The sequence below is a fragment of the Diadema setosum genome, chromosome 14, assembly GCF_964275005.1.
Source record: "Diadema setosum chromosome 14, eeDiaSeto1, whole genome shotgun sequence".
NCBI classification, from domain to species: domain Eukaryota; kingdom Metazoa; phylum Echinodermata; class Echinoidea; order Diadematoida; family Diadematidae; genus Diadema; species Diadema setosum.
This window is the reverse complement of record NC_092698.1, coordinates 6,301,397-6,325,433: the sequence shown is the minus strand read 5'-3', so window position 1 is coordinate 6,325,433 and position 24,037 is coordinate 6,301,397. Positions and strand designations below refer to the sequence as shown.

Here is a 24,037-nt window from a genome sequence, read left to right as displayed (position 1 = left end):
TCCAAAGGGACCATCTTTAAAGTTTTATGGCAATAAACTCCACATCTGCACATTAAACCAAAATAATTTATGATCCCTTCCTGGGTGAGTTAATGGACACCAGAGTGATATTCAACCCTCTATCCACCCTCCTCCCTACATTCCCCATTAGCTGCAAGTAGTCTTCAACCACAGACTCAAAATCATGCAGACCACTTACAACTGGTACAAGTTTCTAGGCAAGCCAATATTTCCTTTGGAAAATAATTGCACAGTATGGTAAATTTAATCCTTCCCCCCCCCCCAATAATCCTATTTAGAATATAGAATCACTGGCTCAGTGATTATATTTCAAACAGGACTATTAAAAAAAGGATTATTTAACTGAAAAGATTGAGAATATAACATAATTCACATGCTATAAAACCTGTCAGTACACTATTCCAGTCAGTGTAGTATAAGATACAAAGACAATTGAAATACGAGTCTTTGGTTATAAGCTACCGGTAGTCCTCGTTTTAAATTCGTAGCACATTGCTGGCACAATAAGCATGATTACTTGTCACCTGTCCACACCATATACATCTCCATTGTCTCATTCTTTTTTTTTTTTAATTTGCTCCTTTACTGACAAGAAATCTACATCTTTTTTTTATATCCATTTTGATTACCAGAGTCCCCATTGAACAAATGGAATTCAAACTAATCTGTAATGGGCAAAATGTGCAAAACAAAGCAATTACCTGTCACTGTATTATATGAAAAGGCAGACATTTCATCAAACAAAATAATTCAGTCAAAACAAAGAGATTCCAATAAACTATGATATGTGTGAAAGGTACAGTAGTGGCAAACATAAAATGGGGGAAAACAGGGACACAAAATTCCTTAACATGACTGAAAGTATATCTATTAAAAACATAAATATGACAACAGTATCACTTATAGATAATCAAGATCGAAATCAAAATCATCATTATTATGATAACTATTATCATTAATATCATTATGATCATTGTAAACAATGTTGTGATTACAACAGTTAGAACTGATTTAATGTTAATATCTAATTCAGTATCTACTCCGCCAGATATACCACTGCATATTAAAGGTTTGACAATTCTCCTGTACAGAAAAGCAGGGAAGAAGAAGAAAAAAACTTACTTAACATTTCCTAAATGTCAAACTATGTGCATAAGTCTGCAGCATATGGTGAAGCTTCATCAGTCGCTGCTGTCCTCTCTCTGCACACACACACACACATAAACACACATAAACACACTCCAACATTCACGCACACACACCTAAACACTTTAAAAAATAATCTTTATCTATTACTATTTAAATGATACAAATGCAATATCATATCAAAGCTGGTAATGCTGTATACAAAATGACAACACAATCACATATTTTTGACACAACTAATGAAAGTTCATGTAATTATACCCTTCCTAAGTACAACTAAAAATGAAAACTTGATATCATATACCTGTGTACACACACACACATAAACACACACTCCAACATGCACACACACACACACACATGCACATAAGCACTTCTTTCTTCTGTGTTTATCTATTACTATTCAAATGATACAAATTATGCAATTATCATAAGTTGGCAATGCAGTACAAAGTGAAAGAATAATCACATATTTTTGACACAACTAATGAAAGTAAACTATACCCTTCCTAAGTACTACTAAAAATCAAAACTTGATATCATATACCTGTGTACACACACACACACACACACCACACCACACTTACAAATAGAACTGGTGTTTTAACTTACATGTATCATGCATTATAATTAGAAGCAGATAGAAGTGACAAAATGCAGGTAAATGCTATTATGAGAATCATGAGAGCTCTGTAAAGAAGAGGCCCAAACCACAAATTGCTAAATAACAGACACTGTACAGGACATGATACAACCATCCTCCAACCCTTAATGAGGTTGAGAAAGAGCTATCTCCATTAGTGAGGATCAAAGGGGGTGAAGAATGCCATTAAATCCCAACTTTAGATTCGGTAACAAACATTAATCACTTGCAGATCTGTCTCTACTATCAGAGATTTATAAACAACTCTCAATCACGCTGGAACATCTGATCCGGCAAAGAACATGCAACAACAATACTTGATCCTAAAATGCACACCATTTACACTTGCATCTGGAATTATAAGATGTTTCTTGAGAAGACTTCTTTCATCAGCATTTCTGCAGATGTTCTATAATTAACTTTGTAGTTGTACAGCAAATTTTCCTATTTAAAGCTCATCTGTACAAATGTCTCATTGTGAAACAGAAGCTGTGAAAAGGAAGCAAAGCTTACCAAGACTGTTTTCATCTTCATTTCTTTCTTTTTGAGTAGCTTTTCAAAACTTTAAGAGGACTTTAATATCCCCTTCATGACTGCAGACTGAGTATGTGTGGGAGAGGGAGAATCATTAGTCTGCTGTAAAATGCATGAGATGGGGCTGCTCCGGCACCCGGTAAATGTGGGAAGAATGCTGACGTGATGTCACAGTGTCAGACAAAAGAGGGCCATTGGTAGAAAAGAGGGGGGTACATGCTGTATAAATTTGTAGATACAAATTGTAGGCAAGTGCTGGCCACCGGTGCCAACATCATGACTCGTCATGTTCAATTTGCAGCACTTGGAGTGTGATTTCAATAGGCACGCTGTGAGAGGCTGGGTAGGGTAGAGTGATCATTTGTGTTCCGCATCACTGTAGACAGTGTAGATAAATTGCACATTATCTCACAGGTTGCACGTTGTTTCTAGAAAGCTGCGAGTAATTTCTTAGGATTTGCAGTTGATGGACATTGGATTTTTTTTTGGTAAAACATAATTAAAAATGTCAACCATCTATCAAATTTCATCACACAGCTCAAATGTACAATTCATTGTACATGATATGGTGGGTCCCACTCACAGCAAACGTAATCAGTCTAAGCTGTCTTGCAAATGGTTTTGAGCTAATGTTTACATTTCAGTATGGTATTCTATCACTAAAAGCAGTACCAGTGTTAAATAAGGGACCATCTGCAACTGACTGACATATTGCCCTTCATTGGCATCATAAAAAAAGACCCAAGAACAATTACTCAGTGCTTGACTAATAGCCACGACTGAAAAAAAAAAATCATGGAAATACATACTCTTTAGAAAATCAAACTCAGAACTTCTTGAGAGATAGACAGGCGTCAAATCCACCAGACTATCAAGCCTCTGCCCAAAAGCCAGTGATGGTTCCGATCCCTTATAAAAGCAGGTACTGCGCAATTTATTCAAAATAATGATTCTTGCGTAAAGTTCTTTTCATTGAAACTAATTGATAAATTGTCTTCTATAGATCAACATTTTAATAAGTCCAATTATTTTGCGTTTTAAGGGTATGATTTTAAGGGTAATGGCCATGATAAAAAATCATAGGCATGCATACTCAGGCGGATGATGGCTAAATTACTCAAACACTGAATAATCAGTGTTTAATTACATTGATGAAAGGTACTCTTTCTAACAGTTGCAGTAAAAACAATGCCATGCAAGAGTCATTTATTTGATTAAAGGGAACACCTTGGCATCATTTCATGAAAGTTGTCAGCCCTGACAAGTTGTCAGTCTCTGACAATCAACCAGAGTAACAGCAGGTGACCAAAGCTTCTCAGCCAATCAAAACCAAGGATTCTACTGAAATTGTCAGAGACTGACAACTTGTCCGAGTCGACAACATTCATGAAACGGTACCCTGTTTGTAAAGATCACCCAGCCAGCAGAGACAGAAAATAATAGACAATTTCATTAAAATGCTGAACGATAATCTAGTACAGGGAAAAATTTTAAGTCAGTGAATCTATATCTTCAGTAGATAGCACATAGTCCTGTGTGTTGCACTGCTATGACTTAAAGATGGGCCTTCCCTTTTGCATTCCTTCCAAAATAGCACAGAGCATAATATATTCCACCAGAATGACAAGACTATTGTAAAGCTATAACATTTCTGTGACATTTGAAGGTTGTTAGCCGTTAAAATTCAAATAATGCACCAAACATTCACCACAACGTATTCTGTGTACTAGGCACAGCTGCATACATTAATCCTCCTGTGGTTGTAATATGATACTTATACTTCGAACAAAAGATATGCATGTTAAAGCTGTCAGAAAAGAAGTATTCACTAGCTTCTCTTACTTTGTTATCGATATGGCAAATAACAAGACACCACTTACATGAACTACATGTGCAACTAAGTGCATCACACAGGTCTGTAAAACTAGACTAGTAGTTTAGATTAGTAATTTTTTCGTAGTACAAAAAAAAAATATTCAAATCTTAGCGGTCAATTTGATTAAACAAATAAAGACCCTCTTGAGTTCAAAATTAACAGGAGGTTTCCAAATAGTGTTTACTTCAATACCTTCAATGCAAAAAAAAAAAATTGCATGCAAAAGGGATTGGCTGTCTTTAAAGTCATACTGACAAATAATGCACGCAAGGTCTTGACATAATACCAAATGCCCGTACTGTATGAGCTGAAATTTACTCGTACAGATACTTTTAAATTAATCTTCACAAATACGAATCTAATCTACACTCATGCACAATAGTATGAGAGGTCAAGAAATTTCTTAGTGCTAGAGCGTTAAATTTTACTTTGTATGAACAAACGGAATAGTATTACACTTGTGACTACTGTAGATTATGCTAGACTGCATTTCTAAGCCATCATACTGATTCAATATTTTAATCAAGATGTACTGAATGTTTTAATCACGATTTTCTGAAATCCTGCCCTGTATCCATACACAATATGAAATTAAAATTCCACAGGTATGGCTGCTCCCCCCCCCCCCCCCCCTCTTTTCCTCTATCCATTCTTTTACACTGTAACCTGTAGTTACTCGTTTTATGATGCCTTTTGATGTTAGAAGGGTTCAGGTCTAGTACTGCAATTATCTAGCTGAAAATCATGGTATAGCCTTGAAAATCAAATTAAAGTGCTGCATTTACAATAGGGCATATTTTTGTTTTCATCATGTAAAGCTGGATGTGGTTATGTCACATCAAGTCCATAACACTGCACAAACTGCATAGTAAACACTTGAGCAGCAGCTTTTTTTGTGTAACAGTGAGATCAGACCCTTTTATCAAAAGGTTTGCTGGACGGTGGCACCATTGATATTATGGGGTGGAAATGAAAGCAAACACTGAGGGGATCTTTCACAGCAAAAAACATGTGGTTGTCGGTTTAAGGTGATATTCTTTGGATGAAATGTGTTCAAACTAGTAGGATGTGCCGACTGGTTGTCTACTATGTAAACCTGGTGTGGCAAGATCAAGAAAGGCTTCTTCTTTTAATGATAAATTTCTGTAAAGCTTCAAGTAGTATGCATGACAGCACACATCAACAAATTGTACAGCGTGCTAATATCCTAGCAATATGTGGGTTGCTGTTGCTCTGAAACTACTATGATGAAAATCAATAACAAAATAACACTTCCTTTTATAATACCTTCCTACATATTTTCAAGCTTCCTCTTTATTTTTCTTACCATTTCTAACTACAAAATTGACAATACAGAAGTGTCTCGACTAGGACTCTGATGCAAAAGATATACTTGATTGTCTCAAAAGGGAAGAATCTTCAATTCAACAATTACAGAAAAAACCCCCAAATAAGTCACAATGAGTCACAAATGTCACAAAAAAGCCAAGTTTTGCAGAATTAAAACTTTCACTATGCATATTTGACATCATTTAAGTCTACCAATAATGGGTCTGCTTTGCTTGGAATGTTTGAGGCACCCTGTGATCAATTTTGAGACCCCCTAGGAGTGGCGACATCTTGCGCAAAAGAGCCAAGACATGCGACCTATCTCTGCACCTTCACAGGAATTCAAGGACAGAGTGTCTCGCAAACGACAAGCTTTCAAAAACTCTACTCACAAGTGGGAGCTTCGGTGATCTGATCTTCCTATACATGCTGGAAACGGCTGCAAAAGGAATTCTCGGGATCCTTGGAGGAGACGAAGCATTAAAGTACCCGGCACAAAATTCTGCGATAGGAGTGGCAGCTACTCTACGCGGAGACCTGTGGGGGTGCTGCTTTGCTAGTCTTGAGCAAGTGTACCGTCTGCAAGGTACAGATGGATATTCAACACATTATCATGCAATGCGCATGCACGCATACCTCGCCTCAAACACACACTCAAGTCTGCACGTATATACTCACGGTTGGCAGTCGAGGCGTCTTGATCTCCCTGAGCATCGTGGGTAAAGCGCGGCTAGGCACACAAAAACACAGGCTTTCGTGGATATTTCCAGTATGCACCGAAAAAAAACAAATACACCACACATGTACGCACAAACACACGGCCACCACTCTGGCACAAAAAGGGGTTTCACTCAGCGGAGATCCCAGTTTATGTCCGCCAGAAAATCATCACTTGCGATAGCTAATGATCATCACGCTTCTCCCCTTTTCTCACAATCTGGAAAGAAAAAGCCGCTTTCGGTGCACAAAGAGCAACGGGGGAAAATAGATTACGACGTGTGTGCTCTCAGCTTCCCTTTTCTCCGACAAGGCGAGCGTTGTCTAGCTCTCTCTCCTCCAGCCAGCCGCATGGAGGATAACACACATGAAATCAAGCCCTCCGACGCATGCATAATGTGACTGAGTGCCAGCTACTATAATGTGACTCACTCTCGTTATCAGCCTCGCTCTCTCCCCCTCTCCCTCCCTCTCTCCCTCTCTCTCTCTCTCTCTCTCTCTCCCCTCTCTCTGATTGTGTCTACCGTCCAATAGTCTTATCCTCTCTACTCATCTCTCCTTTCTCTTTCATATCTCCCTCTCTCTCTTTCTCCCTCTCTTTCTCCCTCCCAACTGTGTCTACTACCAATTATCTTCTCAATCTCTCACTCTTACTCTATAAGCTGTTTATTTTCGTGACAGATATTTTCATGAATGAGGAGACCATGAACATTTCTGCAAAATGTTGTTTTCGCGATTTAACACCAAAGATGTTGTAAGTGCACTATAACCCTAGCAGATCTAGAGACATTTTCGCATGTTGTTAAATTCATGGTCCAACAATGATTTGTGAATTCGCAAAGATTAAACCCCTACACAAATAACAGCTTATATAGTACTCAAATAGTGACTGTTATTCATTGTCCTCTATTTCTCCATCTCCCTCTCTTTCTTTCCATCTATATCTTCCTAATCTACTCGATCTTTAATTCATTAAATCTTAAATGTACTTTTGTGCATCTCATATATGTTCTCAATTTCTCACACTGTTTCTCTCTCAAACTCTTCCTTATCTCTTCCCCTCTTTCTTTCTAAAGCCCATCCCTCCCTCTCTCTCTCTCTTCCTCTCTCTCTCTCTCTCTCTCAGCTCATGTGAATGTAATGTACGAGTCGTTTGTGGAGCAAGCAAGGGTACAGGTGGCTTTGTCTGTGTATGTGTGTGTGTATCTGTGTGTTTGCATATGTCTGTGTGTGTGTGTCCCTGTGTGTCCTGTCATTCTAAACAGCTGAGAACTATAAAAAACAGTGCCCTGGAATACCATGTAATCAATGTGGGAGATACTACATCGTGTACCTTACAAACAAAGAAAATGCGGTAATTTGTTTGAATTACCAAGCTACATTTGTAAGTATCTAAATGGTATCATCGACATAAATAAACAAGCACAAAAATTGTCATCAAAGACATGTGCATGTGTCTTTTATAGTCTAAAACCTGTTGAACCTTACTCTTTTGTGTAAATGATATGAGTCATGAATTATCACCAATGGGGGGGGGGGGGGGGTGAAGAACAACAGCCAACAACTGTGAGTGTGTTATCAAAGGGGTATTTCAAGCACACAATCATTGTGCATGAGATAACAAAGCACATCTGTGCACACATGTTGGCAAGAAGTAATAAAGCCTTTCAAACAACCATTTACAGAAGCACCAAGGTGCTAATATTTCTATGTGAAGTAATTGTCTGCATTCATAACCTCCAGACTTTATAGATTTGACTTTTAAGTCTTTGTTGTCCTTACTCACTGATGAAGGAAGACAGTAAAATTAATATAGCACTACCATTTAGAGAGTATATTGCACAGTAAGGTGATATGGGAATGCTACAATGAACAGGGAAACCTTGAAAACAGCATTGCCATATTCTAAGGGCAGAAAAGGTATATTTCAGTGGAAAAGCAGCATTTTTACCTTTCCTGCAATAGACTATTTATAGTAACACATTTGTTTCTTCTTCTTTTTTCGATTTTTTTTTTTTTTTTTTTTTGGGGGGGGGGGGAATAGTATTTTCCTTGAAACCTGCAGTATTTTGTTTTGTTTTTTTAAAAAAAAAGAGAGTACATAATACGTACTGCCGAAAAAAAGAAAAAGAAGAAGTAACAGTTGGCATCTATGTATCAACCAGGCAAAGAAATAGACACATTTTCACACATCCATACACACACCTTCAAATCATACAACTAATACTTGTAGTATACACAAACATAAACACGTGCAGGTGGTTCAGTGATATTCACGAGGGGCAGCCAAGGCAGCTTAAATACCAAAGGAGCTGAAGGGTTAATATCAAGGCTCTATGAGCTATGCACAGTAACAGGGAGAAGAAAATTCCTCCCTCATTCAAGCTGGCTCAGTAGACGGGTATCAACAGGTTGATTATCAATACAATACAAGAAAAAGCCTGCCCACAAAAAAAAATTATGATGTATTTCAAGCCTTTTACTAGCATGAGTGAAACTTTCATAAATCTATTGAAAAAACTTCCATGCATGCATGAGTGGTTTGTAACAAGAAACTGAAAGTGTCATGGTTCTATTGTTTGGAAGTGCAAACAACTTTGCTATAGCATTATGTGATCATCCTGGCCATAGACACACCTTTATGTATCTGTGTAAGCAGCTGACTGCACTTACATAAATTATATGTATGTAGCTTGGTAAACTCTGAGCACTGCAAAACTTTCAAGGAATGAGCTAATACAGGTAAATTGTACAGTGACGGATCAAGTGGACGAAATGTGATATTACACAGGTGTACGTACGTCTGTATTTAAAGCTTAAACAACAGATCTTAATTGATGTTCCTTGTTAAGTATTGCATGTGAAACACAAACATTTTGATTATATCTATTACACACATATCACTTGAGACCGCCAAAAAAAAAAAAAAAAATCAATGAATTAGTCAGAGAAGAAAAAGAAATCGACAAAACTTCTGTCATTATTCATTAACATTCTGCATGTCTTGGGATGCTTTGGTTTAGAGAATACTGAACTCATCAGAACTATACGCATTTGATATCCATTGTGATACATGACATAACATAATATAACCCCACTCACCTTAAAAGAATAATAAATAAATAAATAAAATAAAGAGGCCTAAACTTTTCCTTTTTTAGTAATGAGCACATTTTCTAAAATAAAATAAGAGCCATCACTCCGGATGCCATACACCAATCCTTTCTCATTCAATTAGCAAAATGACTGTTTGCAATGATTCAAATATGTTTAGAAACATGGAATAGAGTAATTTGTTGTAGGTTTGGAGGAAGCCTAAATCACATTTCTCCAGAACACAGTTCTGAAATCACCCTTGACCCATCATGATTTAGACATGTTTCCAATCAAGTTTATCCTTGATTCTGTAAGTACAAGTACATAATCTAATTTGTAATCTACAAGTAAAAGGTGTCATCAATAAAACACAAATGAGGAGGCAGAATGTACTCTGTAGCTTGAACTTGTATTCAGTTCTGCCATGTTACTTTGTGAGTACTCTTATTAAGTACATTTGCATGTATATGTATTGAGGGTTGCAAATCCTTCTCTTTTTTTTTTTTGACAGGCCACATATTTTTTGACTATTAAACAGCAGTATCTGCTTGATGAAATGTTGGAAGTAATAAGTTAGGACAAAATTTAATGTCTGAATGCTCTGTAACTCTACACATATGAAGACACATTTCAAAAACATGACTACAATCAAGTTCTTTTGGAAGTCTGAAATCCCTTGACTACACGGCCAGGGGCTGTTTCAATAAACTCTAAAATCAATCTTTTGGTAGTTAAATTCAACTGATCTAACAGAAAATTTTGGGATCAATAAGTCCTCAGAAGTTGGGAACCATAAGCCATTTGGGAACAATATCTCGGGCCCACCTTGCTATGTTCTAGAATACGTCTTGAATGAGTAGATGTATCCTTCTATAAGCTAGATCAGATCTGAATCTGTTTCAACTTTGGGTTCTTTGTTTTGGCTTAATATATAGTTCCAATGGTAGTGAAACAGGCCCCAGGGAGCCTGTTGCATAAACTTTCTACCCAAGAAACTGAGGTTTACTTTTTAACAGAGGATTTGCCTGTGTCACAGTCAATGGTCAATGCATAATAACCTGAGCTTTCAATCCTTATCAGTGTTTTTCTCAGGTAAAAAGTTGTACGCAACAGGCCCCTGGTTGTCTGAGACAACACAAACTCAATGCAAGGCAAGTAAAATATCAAAGGGCACTTGTAATGGAAATGTATTGCAAACATGTTGACAATGAGTAGCCATGCATACAGCTCTGTACATGTACATTAAATGTCTACACTGAAGTTTATACTCATCATGATGGAAAATCCCTGCTTGTACAAGGAGGAGAAACGTGACCTCACTCTCCTTGATCAGATGAAGAAAGTAATTTTAAAACCCTCAGTGTGCTTTATTCAGCACATGGCACATCAGCTGACATGCTTTCTTTGCCATCTGGCACAGATATCTGGAAGTTAACTTTCGATGAAGTAATCTAATTCCCGTAATTACAAAAATTTCACTATCATGACCTTCATAGTGGACTAAGGCACTGTTGAGTGGGCTGTCAAACCAATACTCAGTAGTTGGCCAAATATTGGGGGGATTTAAGTGAAAACTCATGAAAATGCTTGCCAGAGAGTGATGTGCATTGCAAATGTAGATAAAAAACAAAGTGCATAATTGCATATTCTCAAAAAGTAGCAACTAATATCGTATGATGATAAATAAAAAGAAAATGTTCATTCACTTTTCCATCCCAATCCTCCCTCCCCCTTCCCCCCCCCCCAAAAAAAAAATAATAAGAAATCATTGCTTGTCATGCCCATACTTATCATAAAATGAAGTGGTATTTTTCTTTGCCATCATTAGATTCATTATAAAAGATTAACATATGTTCTGGTGCTTCCACCTGCATTGTTACCTGCTTGTAATATTTGTTTGGGCTATGTTTTATCTTTTTTTTTTTCATATAATGTATGTACATTATTTTTAGACACAGTATAAAAGGAATCTGTACACTGGTATTTAGCAAATGTGTACATACATGTATTCATAAAAACAATGTGAAAGTTTTGTACATGATCATTTTTTTCATAATATTATTTACATTTGAGTGTTTAGATACCAACTTTCACAACAGTAATCGATATTCTGACTGTGAATTTCGAGACAATACCTATGACTGTCTCCAAATTTGTATCACGTACCTGGTAAATCTATGGTGCACTTTCCAAGCTATTTAAATAGTCTTACTTACTTTTGTCATCAATATGCTGTTGTGCATTTCAAATATATTTCATTTCATAACTGCATGACATGCTTCCCATGTCAGGTGAGTTCCTGGTCGGCCCTTAGAATGGTCTCAGGCCGATTGAAAAATCAACCTGCATGACAATTTGCGGGTTTTGTGATGCATGCCAAATACAGTCTTTTTCAGTACAATGCATCCCTACTAGTCCAGAGATACACTACACCATGTTGCAGGCATATTCAATGATAGACACAATATCAAACCTACACTTTATCTTGAGGGCAAGAGCTTCCCTGCAGGCCTTTGCTTTTGTTTTGATTTTGTTTGTTGTTTGTTTGTTGTTGTTGTTGTTTTTGCATCATTGACTTTAACCCATTGAAAGAAAAGGGACAACTGCCACAAATTAATTGCACACTGGCTCCTGAAGACAATCAGACACAACATTAAAACGTAGAAAAGTTGAAAATTGAGGTGATACAGGGAAAATGGAACTTAGGAAAGAAAAAAATACACATCTTTCAGGATTTTCACACACTGCACTTCATACCCATGCAGATGGTTCAGTGATTTTTTTTTACAAGGGGCAGCCACAGGTGGTTTACAGGACAAAGAGTTGAAATTACACAACATATTATGTGAATGGTCCAAGACCAACCATTTAGACTGTACAGTTAGTTGCTCAACCAATCTACAATTGTATTATAGAAGAGTAGGAAGTGAAACCATATATACAGCCATTCTCATGCAGTACTTCAAAACAAAAAACTGTTTATAATAGAAACAATAATCCAACTACATATAATTACGTTCAGTTATTCTAAGTTTACAAGTAGTATGTTGTCTGTCATTTCTAATTTTGTCTAGTCTCCATTTTCAGTCCTCTGAAGTTCTTTGTTAATTTATTGTTGCACTTTTAGCATCCTAGTATATGTGGCTATAATGCATTTGAAACTCCCACTCCTGTTTAATCACTATCATTCTTTGTCGCACCTTGTCTTTTGTATCAGGCCTTTTCATGCCAGCTTTTGGATTCTTTGCAGCTTTGATATGTATCACACAAACACCTTGGTGATGGTCAGGACATGGCCTTGGAATATTACAAACAATTCCAAAATTTGTTGCTTAATCAATTTCTGAAGAAGGCAAGTGTACAAAATTGATATGATATATTAAACTATTAGATTGTTATAAGATATAATTCTATTCAATGGAAAAGTCACAATTGCACAAGAATACCCAGGATTTCCGTGACTCTAGGTGAAATAGTGACAAGTGCCACAATGTTTTACTCCAGGTTCTGAAACTGTCCAAAAATATCACTTAAGGCATGGTCAGACTGGCAAAAGATTGCGAAGTTTAAAATCGCGATCTTTAAGATCTCGAAGTTTTGCCAGTGTAACCGCAAACTTCCCGCAAAACTTCTTGCGAAACTTCCCACATCAACTAGGGATTTTTCCCCCACCCCCTCCAAACTTCTCGATCTTTTGCCAGTGTGACCGCGAGAAACTGAAACTTCGTGATCTTTGTCACATGACCAGTCCACCACCTGCTTGCGGGCAGTGTCTCCGAAGCACAAGGCCATTGTCATGTACAAGCGTGCATTGTTACATCACAATCACTAGCCATCAGAAGGCGCACTCTTTCTTCTTTCTTGCACGCACGCACCAATGACCCAAACTTCTCGATCAAAAGATCGAGAAGTTTGGCTGCCAGTGTGACCGCACGACAAAAAATCGTGAAGACTTCACGATCTTAATCTTCTCAATCTTTTGCCAGTCTGACCGTACCTTTATGGTCGGGTAACTTCTGAAGATTCTAGCTGCAGAAACAATATTAATGTAATGCATTTTGAAATATTGACAGGAGAAATGTGACATGCAGAGGTCTACACACTAGGGAATGGATGCTTGCAGCGTAACCAAAAATAGCAGAAAATGTTTACCAAAAGTACTGTTTAGATAAAATGCTGCTGTACAGTTTACAACAAGAAATCCTAGCAAGGCAAAATACCGGTACATGTACATGTATATGTGCCCTGAAGGACATTGTCATGCATCAACATGATTCTGAGGAAGTTTATTAGGTAGATTTTAGTGCATAGATGATGCTTCATGACCACGGTTTATATTCCTATTAAAAAAAAAAAAAAAATTAAATTAAATAAATAAAAAATAAATAATAATGATAATTGCCAGGAGCTAGCTGAGTCACTCATATAGACTGTCCGCTCCCATTAAGGCTTAAGAAGCTATAATGTACATTGTAGTGCTGAATACTGCATCATAGGTGTATATATGCCATGCATATTACACTTTCTTTATTTCCATTAATTTTCTGAGTCAAGAACTGGTAGACACAAAACTGATAACTCCCCAAAATATTGAGACAAGTAACGACAAACAGTGTACAATGCAAAGGTTGGAAATCGCTACATTTGCTCTTGACATGGCACAATACTTTTAATACATGTATTTCACATTCCATCATGGTATTCGTTGTTGATTCAATTATTCATGTATCATTAAACACTTCAATTTTCTCCTTCATGTGCTGGGATTTGATTGTTTGCGTGCTTTCTTGTGCATATACAATTGTACAGCACAGTCAGGAAAAGAGACTTGACTCTAGCTGGCATCCAGTCAGACTAACCATTTTACCATATTAGTCCTACAGCTGGAACATAAATCAACAATCTCACTGTAATTTACAGGTTTACATTGCTCACTGTCTGTTGTTTGTGATGTCACAAATTGCATCTACTGACCTGACATGTAACATAGTACATGTTGTAGATGCCCTGAGACTATTTGAAAGTTTTTGAAGTCTACATACGCAGCTATGCAGGGTACCCTGTTCTTTTTTATTAGTCTTTTCAGGTTCAGGAGTCTTTGGCCACGGATGGGTCTACATGTAGATCTGATACTGTGATACCCAGTCAGTGTTGATGCTAATGCACTTTCGTATACTGTACATGTACAGTAAATTTCAACTACAAAAGATGGTATAAAGCAGTATCTGAGCACTGTATCTCAAATTCCTGGAACTAGGCCCAAACTCAGTAACACTAACAGTGTATGGCTCCGGTACCAAGATTCAACTAGAAATGTCGCTATGGCGACTGGTATGCCTCCGCCATAATGCATGATTCTCCTAATAGGTCTAGATAGTACATGTGGACAGTGTGTGATTACATTTTCACAAAATTGGCAAAATATTAAAATGACAAGTTTGTCACAAATGTGTTGAATGTTCACCTTCCTAGGTTTAATTGGGTGAATAGGAGAGCATGTATTTGGGATTTAAGGACTTTAACTTGACTTTGACCCATTCAAACATTTATGGATGCATTGAGTAATTTTAAAGGTATGGAGAAAAAGTGCAATTTCTGTATTGAATAGTAAATTGTTACCATTTTCATCAGGCCTTTGACCATAAAATTCATAAGATAATCACTGTCAGGCAGAACATGCATAATTATGTAGTACGTTTCAAGATAACCTGAGAGCCACTTCCGAGATATGGAGGAAAACTTAGTTCAGCACTTTCCCTTGATCTTTGACCTTTTGACCTTTGAGGCAAAAACAAAAGAAAAAAAACTTTCCAGAGAATCTCTATTAGGGTATACATGCACACACCAAGTGTAACAAAAAAAAATAATCCTGCTGGCATTGCATAAACATAAGGGAAATAGTAAAATTTTGAAGTGTTGCCCTTGACCTTTGACCCCTCACCTTTGACCCCACGAACCCTAAATTCTCTAGATAATCACTACCAGTCAGTAAATGTATATATACTATGTTCCATAGTTCCTATAGTCTGCCTGATAAAATTAAAGATGCTGATACAATTGATTCATTTAGAAGAATGTTGAAAACATATTTATTTTTGCAATGATAAGGCTCATGGCCATCAGTGCTTCTCAGTGTCAGCTTAATCTTAATTTTCTATTGTTTACTTACCTGTCCCATTTTCACCTTACTTCCTTTACTTGTATTGTTTCATTCTTAAAGTGCATAGAGACTTCTCCCTGAATGTGATATGCGCTATACAAGCACAGTTTATTATTATTATTATTATTATTCCATGAAGATACCTTGAACAATTTCCAAGGTACAGAGAAAAAAGGTGAAGTTTTAATATTTTTATTTGACCTTTTTTTTTTTTTTTTTACTTGACTTTTTACATGACCTTTGACCTCATGACCCCAAACTTTCACCAGAGAATCTTAATTGGGTAATACATGTATGCACTAAGTTTCAAGAAAATATCTTCAGGCACTGCATAGATATGGTAGAAATAGTGAAATTTTACATATTTGACCTTGCCCTTTTGACCTTTGACCTTGAGCATGTGCACCCAAAAGTTGATAGGCACAACTTCACCCCCTTATACACATACATGCCAAGTTTCATTAGGATACCTCAAAAGGTTTTGGTAGTTACCCTGTCCACAAAATTCATTACGGACGGACGAAAGGACTAAATACTAATGAGCAGTCAAATGTCAGCAGTCAATGGATGGCACTATGGTCAAATTGTGGATGGCTTACATATGTACTTTACTGTTCAATTATAAAAAAAAAAAATAGAATTTACAAAATCCACTTTACACCAAACTAGTGCACACCATCAGGTGTTATTTGGTCTTGTTTGAACATCCATTATTTTTCAAGCACTGCTTGCCAGATAATCAGCTTGGGTGTTGCACAACAAGCTACATATCAGAAGGGTGGATTGATATCCTTTTATGTAATTCGGTCCCATCACCCATGCATTTTTTCCGTAATAGAAATGCGCCTGAACTTCCCATCAGTAGCTGCCAACGGATTCATAAGCAGGGGAAAGTCACAAAATTTGATCTATTTTCATTGTTGCAAAGTTGATTTATCAAATTCTATTTTTTTTTTCTGTCAAATTTGTGAAATTATGTGTTTATCTCACAATAGGCAGCAGAGAGCAGTCTGGAAATCTGAATTATTATGAAATTTGACTTCTTTTCAAAGCATTATAAACCAACATTTTTCTCCCACAGACATGAATACTATTTCAATTCTGCACACCAAACAGAGCTTGTCAGCCAAGATTTTGGTAAATTTCCCCACAGCGCCTCTCGGTGGAGCAGCAATGTGTGTGCTTGCCTGTATGCATGGTTACATTAAGCATGCCAAATGATGTCACTCGGCAAATTGAGAAAATCCTGACAAATGAGGAGGTCTTAATGCTGCATTTGGCAAAAATAGTAGCAGATTTCGCAGAATTAAAAAAAAAAAAGCTTAACAAACGCAAATAGAGGGAAAATGACCAGAAATGAATATAATTCAGTAGTGGAAAAATGAGCAAAGAAAATGAGACTCCATCGGGATTTGAACCTGAGACCTCCGGATGCTAGCCCGGTGCTCTACTGACTGAGCTATAGAAAGCCCTATTACAGTGTTTGTCCCAGAAACCCTTAATTCTCAATGCTCGTGTGGTCTGGATCCATGAAGCCAGACGCAGCCCTGCGGAACTCCTGACGACCAGATACAGACCAATCTTTCGGTCAAGGCAAGGGCCTAATTAATATCCAATCACATAGGATGTAAATTTGAGCCTAATCGAATAACATGAAGCGTTGATATTGACGTCGAATTGGATGACGAAGTTGTTTTTACTACTCTATAGTTACTGTGTACAGTCTGTAGATAGAACTCTCGGCAAATCTTGCAGGTTGCACGTGGGCTATCTACGTATGGCTACACCGTGTAGACCTGGGCGCTAGTGTACTTTCGCACCTGTTTGTCAAATGATCTCCAAACATGCACAAACTCACTTTACGTATAGCATCCAACACCTCAAATATAAATTTGCATTTGAGTGGGATTCAATTCGAGTAGAAAAGGAAATTTTCACCGTTTTGACACTTTTACACTTGTCAGAATATGTTGATCGCAGCTAGTTTGCTCTGCGATAACTGCGCTGCTCAGGAGCAGACAGCGCAGCACAGTGTACAAAACACGTTCACAGTAGCACGGCAGCACGGTAGCACAGCAGCGAGCACTACGACTGATCTGAATGTAGCTGTCTCACTGCGATCAGAGCAAGTTCTTTTATGGTATCTTTAAAAAAAATAATTTAAATACTTTTTCCACCTTTCTCTCAGTTTCTACCAAGTAGTGATTGATTGAGGATTGGGGTTGTTCGTGTTGTGTGTGTGTGTGTGTGTGTGTTTGTGTGCACGTGTGTATGTGTGAGGGTGTGTGTGTGTGTGCGTGCGTGTGTGTGCGTGTGTGTGTGTGTGCGTGTGTGCGCATGAAAGAAGTTTGTGAAAAATGTGGATATTATAAGACAAGGGTGAAGGATATAAAGCTTTAAAAAAAGGCTAGGAAAAGGGGGAAGAGGAAATCAGAAAGCCTGGAAAAAATGAAACAAAAAGTTTACCAAATAGAGAGTTCACTAAAAGATAATGGAAGGAAAGAAAGAAGAGAAATTAGCATTATAAACAAAAACAAGGGAGAGATGGATATGTTTGAAATGACAAGAGGAATGCACAGAGAAAAATATATATTGAAAACAAAAGCACTAGGTAGAATAATAGAATGAGAGATGAATCAAAACTGGATGAAAGCAAAGATGATTAGGAAGGAAAGAAAGAATTATACAGGTTGAAAAGGAAACGAAGAAAAGAATTCATTTGAACGACACATAAGAAAAAGATATTGGAGAGGATAGAAAGGAAAGACCCCTGTATTTGTCAGAGTGAAACAATCCATCATGGAAACAAAAAACAATTAGGCCGATAGCACAGTTAAGGACAAGTTCACCTTCATATACATGTGGATTGAGTGAATGCAATATTATTATTGGAATATATTAGTGAAAGTTTGGGGAAAATCGGAGTATCTGTTCAAAAGTTAAGAACTTTTAAATTATCTGTGCAGTCACTGCTGGATGAGAAGACTACTACAGTGTGTATGATGTCACATGCATGTAGACAGCGATATCAGGAAAATGTGAAGAGAATTCCACAATATTTATATTTTTGAAAAAAGTGCACATTTCCTCAACCTGTCACTGATGTATGTTACAGTAAGAGTACTCCCCCTGCCTTCTGAAAGAGGAAAGTTATGCATTCTTTTATTATGCGAGAAAAGTGAAAATATGTTGAATTTTCTTTGTTTTCTTTACATCATTTTATACACATGTGACATCACAAGCTGTAGTAGTAGTCGATCAACCAACCAGCAGTGACTCGAGCAGAAACTTCAAAACTTCATAACTTTTGAACGGGTTGTCCAATTTTCCTGAAACTCTCACTGATGTGTTCCACTAATATTGCTGCATTCACTCAATCCACATGTCTATGAAGGTGAACTTGTCCTTAAAATAGGAATTGAGAAAGTTAGACAAGAGGAAACCACAAAGAAATGATTGATAGTCTCTGAAGGAAAGGAAAATTTAGGTATAGATTCTCCCTGAAAATGAAAAAGGAAAAGACAGAAAAGAAAGAGAAAGGTATGCTGCTTTGAAGCTACTGCTTTGAAGCTACAAAAAGCTAATGCAAGACTATGCCGAGGAAAAGAGAGAAACAAATATCACTAATTTAGCTTTTCATAAAAAGCCACTGATACTGTGTCACTTCAGACTTTTTTCTAGTAAATGATCGATTCTGGCCTTAGCATGCACCGACAGACTGAGTATTCATACTGTGCTTGTGTACAGAACAGCAGTTCAAGCGATCAAGATTTTCCAACGATTTTTCGACACTTGTAAATACTAAAAGTGTTAAAACTTAACTAAACATCTATCGAAGTATTTGACTTTGGAGACTCAGAATCAGCATGATCAGATGCAAATATTTTAGGTTAGAATAATTACACCTACTGAATAACAAGGGTGAGTTTCTGCATGTTTGGAGATCATTAGACAAACAGGTGCGAAAGTACACTAGCGCCCGACGTGTGCACTGGTGTACTGAAGGACCTGTAGGATATTATATTGTACTAATAAAATATAGCCCGGCCTAGTTGCCGGCTTTCGTGTGAACAGGAGACGTCACGTATGAAACACAGAATCGGGTTGGTGGGACTACGACTTCATGACGAAGTTTCAAGTTATGTCAAACCAGGGATGCAGTGGAGATGTAGCCACGGTGTTGGCTTTCAAATTTTATAAATACAAACGCAACATGCCGTACCTTGGATTTTTTCTTGAGAAATTCCTCCAGGCAAGACTCATCTGAGGATCCAGCAGCGTCGCGAATCAGGCCGGAGTCATAATTTGGCTCGTACGTGTCGTCCCTGGCGGCAGCCATTTTGTTAGTGTGGCTTATTTTGAAATGCAAATCATGTTGACCGCGACCTGAGTATTCAATGTGTGTAAGGTCCGTGGAAGATATTGGTGAACGCCCCCTCACGAGGATTATTATTAGACGAGATAAAAACACGCTCACGAGATGTCATTAAAAAGAGAAAATAAATCTACGAGTGCCTTGTTTGACAAAATATGCAGCAATTCTCAAAGCCATTCACCTGCTGCAGCTGCTAATTGACAGAGATTCGTTTTTTTCCCCTCCAACTCTCCACAGCTGCTTGGCATGTTCGTCATTAATTTAGTAGTTGACTCCTTTATCACAACTTGAGGAGAAAACTGAATATAGACATTTAAAAAAAAAATCCACAACTGATAGGGCCTAAAAAGTGAATTTGTGTGACAATCCATTTAAAGTTGTGCGCGATTGAACAGGAGGCAACACACAAGGGGACTAGCTTTTCTTTTGACATCATCATCTGTATTTTTTTTTTTCTAATAAAGGATATGGCATGTTCTCAATTATTGTCAAAGAGTGCAACTAATTAAACGTTTGGCGCTCTCCTGAGACAGACAAAAAAAAAAGTTTTCTCTGATATCACACAGTCCTCTAAGTAAATTATGTGTTTCACTTCACAGGTCCGACATCATAGTAATATATAGGCCTACTTCGTATATTATATCACATCGAATATCAAAATAGATCAAATCTAATCATACACGTATGTAACGAAAGTGCACGGTTCATAAGTGATGACATTCATAAGAGCGAGATTAAACTGTCTGCCTGTAGGCCTATACCGTAAGCACGAAGTATCAATTTTGGAATTGGGAAATTGATTTAGTGGGTGATATGATGTACGGTATCCATCGTTCATACGTGAAGAATAAAAAAGGAAAGCATTTTCCTATTGATACAATCATTACTATTATTATGAAAAAAAAAGTCGACCAATCACAAATCAAGCACCGCTCGCTGCAGATTAAACAAATCATTTTGTCATCATTGAACTATTACCTCTCAACATATAGAATATCGTAATTGGCGAAAGAATGAAACAGGTAAGTCCGAAAAAACCCCAAAAAGACTTCACTCTCATTTGTCAATTTGAGAGAGAACCGCCGTAACATTTTCTTCTAAATTATGCTGCAATTTAAGAATTAAAGGTATAGATTTAGTCTAGCAGCCAGAAAGGGTCCCCGTGCACCCCCCCCCCCCCAAAACAAAATTCTACGATATATCCGAAGATCGTCAGAACCTGTATTTTCCTAATCCGGTTGTCGCCAGCGGAAAAAAAGGTTGCGCACGCGTCTAATTTGCATATTTCTAAGATGGCCGCCGCCCGTTGCTATAGGAGACGGATTATTTTTGAATGAATTTAGTTAAGAATATCAAATTACCATAAAAATGGTATCATTTTGAAGAAAATTAAATTTCCTACAAGTTGATACCCCATTTGATGGGATAAATAGTTTTTGTCATTAAATGTTAAGGAAGGATTATGTTTTTTAACATTTTTCCAAAAAAAAAAAATACGGAATTCGGTAATAATGTTCTTTTCCATACATTTAATATGCGTTTGCATATAACATTTGAATTTTCCTAAAATTATTCCCCAATCATGACTATCATCGTGTGAAAACGGCTTTCCAATACACCAATTCCTTTCAAAGTTACACGACATCAAAGGGAATATGGTTCAATAGGTTTTACAGCAATATATAAGGGTTATAATGTCTCCGCGCGCAAATGCGTACGTTCTGTTTTTGGGTTTTGTTGGTGATCACTGCTATCTCTTGATCAAATCTCATCGAAATCGGTGAAGTAAGAATTATTTTGTGTTACCAAACTCAATCCATTCAGCTCAGAAAATTAAATTTCCTACAAGTTGATACCCCGTTTTATGGAATAAATAGTTGTTGTCATGAAATACTAAGGAAGGATTTTTTTTTTTTTACATTTTTCCAAAGAAATACGAAATTCAGCAATTTTTCCCATACATTTGATATCTGTTTACAAATAACATTGGAACTTTCATTAAGTTAAACCCCATAAATAAGTATTATTATATGAAAGCGGCTATTCAATACACTAATTCCTTTAAACGTTACACGACATTAAAGGGAAAAGGTTCAATACGGCTATACAGAAATTGAAGGGTAATGTCGACGCCCGTACTTGCGTAACGCGTGTAATAATATTACAATTACATAATAATATAATAATAATATTAATATGTAATAATATAATAATATAATAAGTATGAGACCCTATCACCTCTTACATGCAAATTATTGATTAGATATCATTTAATCTTGTGGAATATGAAAGAAAATTAGATTTTCTATTCGCTATCACCTTTGATCCACTCAGCTTCACTTTTGGTTTACGTCTTTTTTCATCAAATAGAGTGAAGGCCTTACGAGAGGTGTAATTTCATGACGGCCGAAACGGGCTTATCTGGATATGGATTTTCAACATATTGATATTAATCAAACTTCTCTTCATTAAATCTTAAATATCTGATCATCTTCACACACATACTCACACCTTCAGTATCACACACAAGCATTCATACAGGGGAAATGAGTAAGCTCAGTCGTGAATTTCGTGATTTTATTCATGGAACATCAAACTCGAATGCTTTATTTAGATGCCGAAATAAGAGATACATGTATACCGCACAAGCGAAATAATTCTCGCCATGCTCTAGCATGAAATCAATCAATCTTTATATGTAAGATCGCACACACGTGTTCTCATTCTTTGGTGGTTAGCCTTGTGGTTTTTTTTTAATATATTGATCATACATTTATTATTGCCAAGAAACTAATAGATAAATTACAAATACCAAGGAATGGCATTGGTAAAAACGAATAGTTGCAAGTCACATCCAGTCGCTTTCAAATTCTGTTTTTTTCTTGTATAAAAATGATTTCATGCACTTAATTTTATCACATGGGTTGATTTAAATGCAATACAATGTAAACTTGCTTGTTAAATCCGTTAGAGGTGACCAATAATCAATATTATACAAAACTGAGAGAGAGAGAGAGAGAGAGAGAGAAAATGTTCTGGTTAAGTAGACCTTAATGCGTGGATCTATATAAAACATGAGGGAAAAGTCAGAGCAGGGAGGTGGAAAAAAGCCACCTCCCTGGTCAGAGGGAACATTAACCATGCATGCGTGTATGTATGTATATATGTGTATGTATGTACGTATAACTGAGTGTATATGATTATATATATATATATATATATATATATATATATATATGGTGCGAGAGATAGTTCCCTTCTCAAACGTGCACGGTGCCTCATTGTTGGTTGCATACTGAAAGAAATTACACTGAGGCGGACGTTGCTCTCGATCTTGAGTCTCCTTTTTATTCAGTCAAGCTTTCGGCCAGTCATCAGGCCTTCCTCAGGATCTACCAACAAAATAGTTATTATCTGAATAACCGGGGGCCTGTTTCATAAAACTTGTCATCAATGACAAGTTGTCATAGATGTGACAAGCTACTGAAATCCTTGCAGCTGACTGGCTGAGAGCAAATTTGTCATAGTAATATGACAGTTGTCACTGATGACAAGTTTTATGAAACGGGCCCCTGAGGGGCCCGTTTCATAAAACTTGTCATCAGTGACAAGTTGTCATAGATGTGACAAACTACCGAAATCCTTGCTTTCTGATTGGCTGGGAGCAAATTTGTCATAGAAATGTGGCAGTTGTCACTGATAACGAGTTTTATGAAACGGGCCCCAGGTTATTAAGATAATAATTACACTGTTGGTAGATCCTGATGAAGGCCTGATGACTGGTCGAAAGCTTGACTGAATAAAAGGGAGACTCAAGATCGAGAGCAACGTCCGCCTCAGTCTAATTTCTTTCAGTATATATATATATATATATATATATATATATATATATATATATATATATATCACGTTTATATTTATGCAGGTTTGTATGAGTGTGTTGTGTGTGTTTGTGTTTAAGGATGTATGTGTTTGACTAATGTGTGAAACATTAGATATATTCAGAGTGTAAATGTTTAGCCACAACGAATACAATATTTTCATGTTTTCCACAGAAATTAGACATCTATTATAATTTAGATAAATTTGCTAAGAATGATTTGAAGTGTATTTGCTATAAGCGCATCTGACGTGCAATCC

At 36.9% G+C, this 24,037-nt stretch overlaps 1 protein-coding gene across 1 annotated transcript in view; it reads right to left on the bottom strand.

Annotated features, from left to right (window-relative positions):
• The window catches only part of LOC140237757 (sorting nexin-4-like), a 79,285-nt gene extending 59,424 nt beyond the window's left edge, over positions 1-19,861 (bottom strand). The window contains exon 1 of the mRNA XM_072317689.1: positions 19,745-19,861. Coding sequence (XP_072173790.1) covers positions 19,745-19,861 — 117 coding nt within the window. The remainder of the gene's footprint in view (positions 1-19,744) is intronic.
• Positions 19,862-24,037: the final 4,176 nt, after the last annotated feature.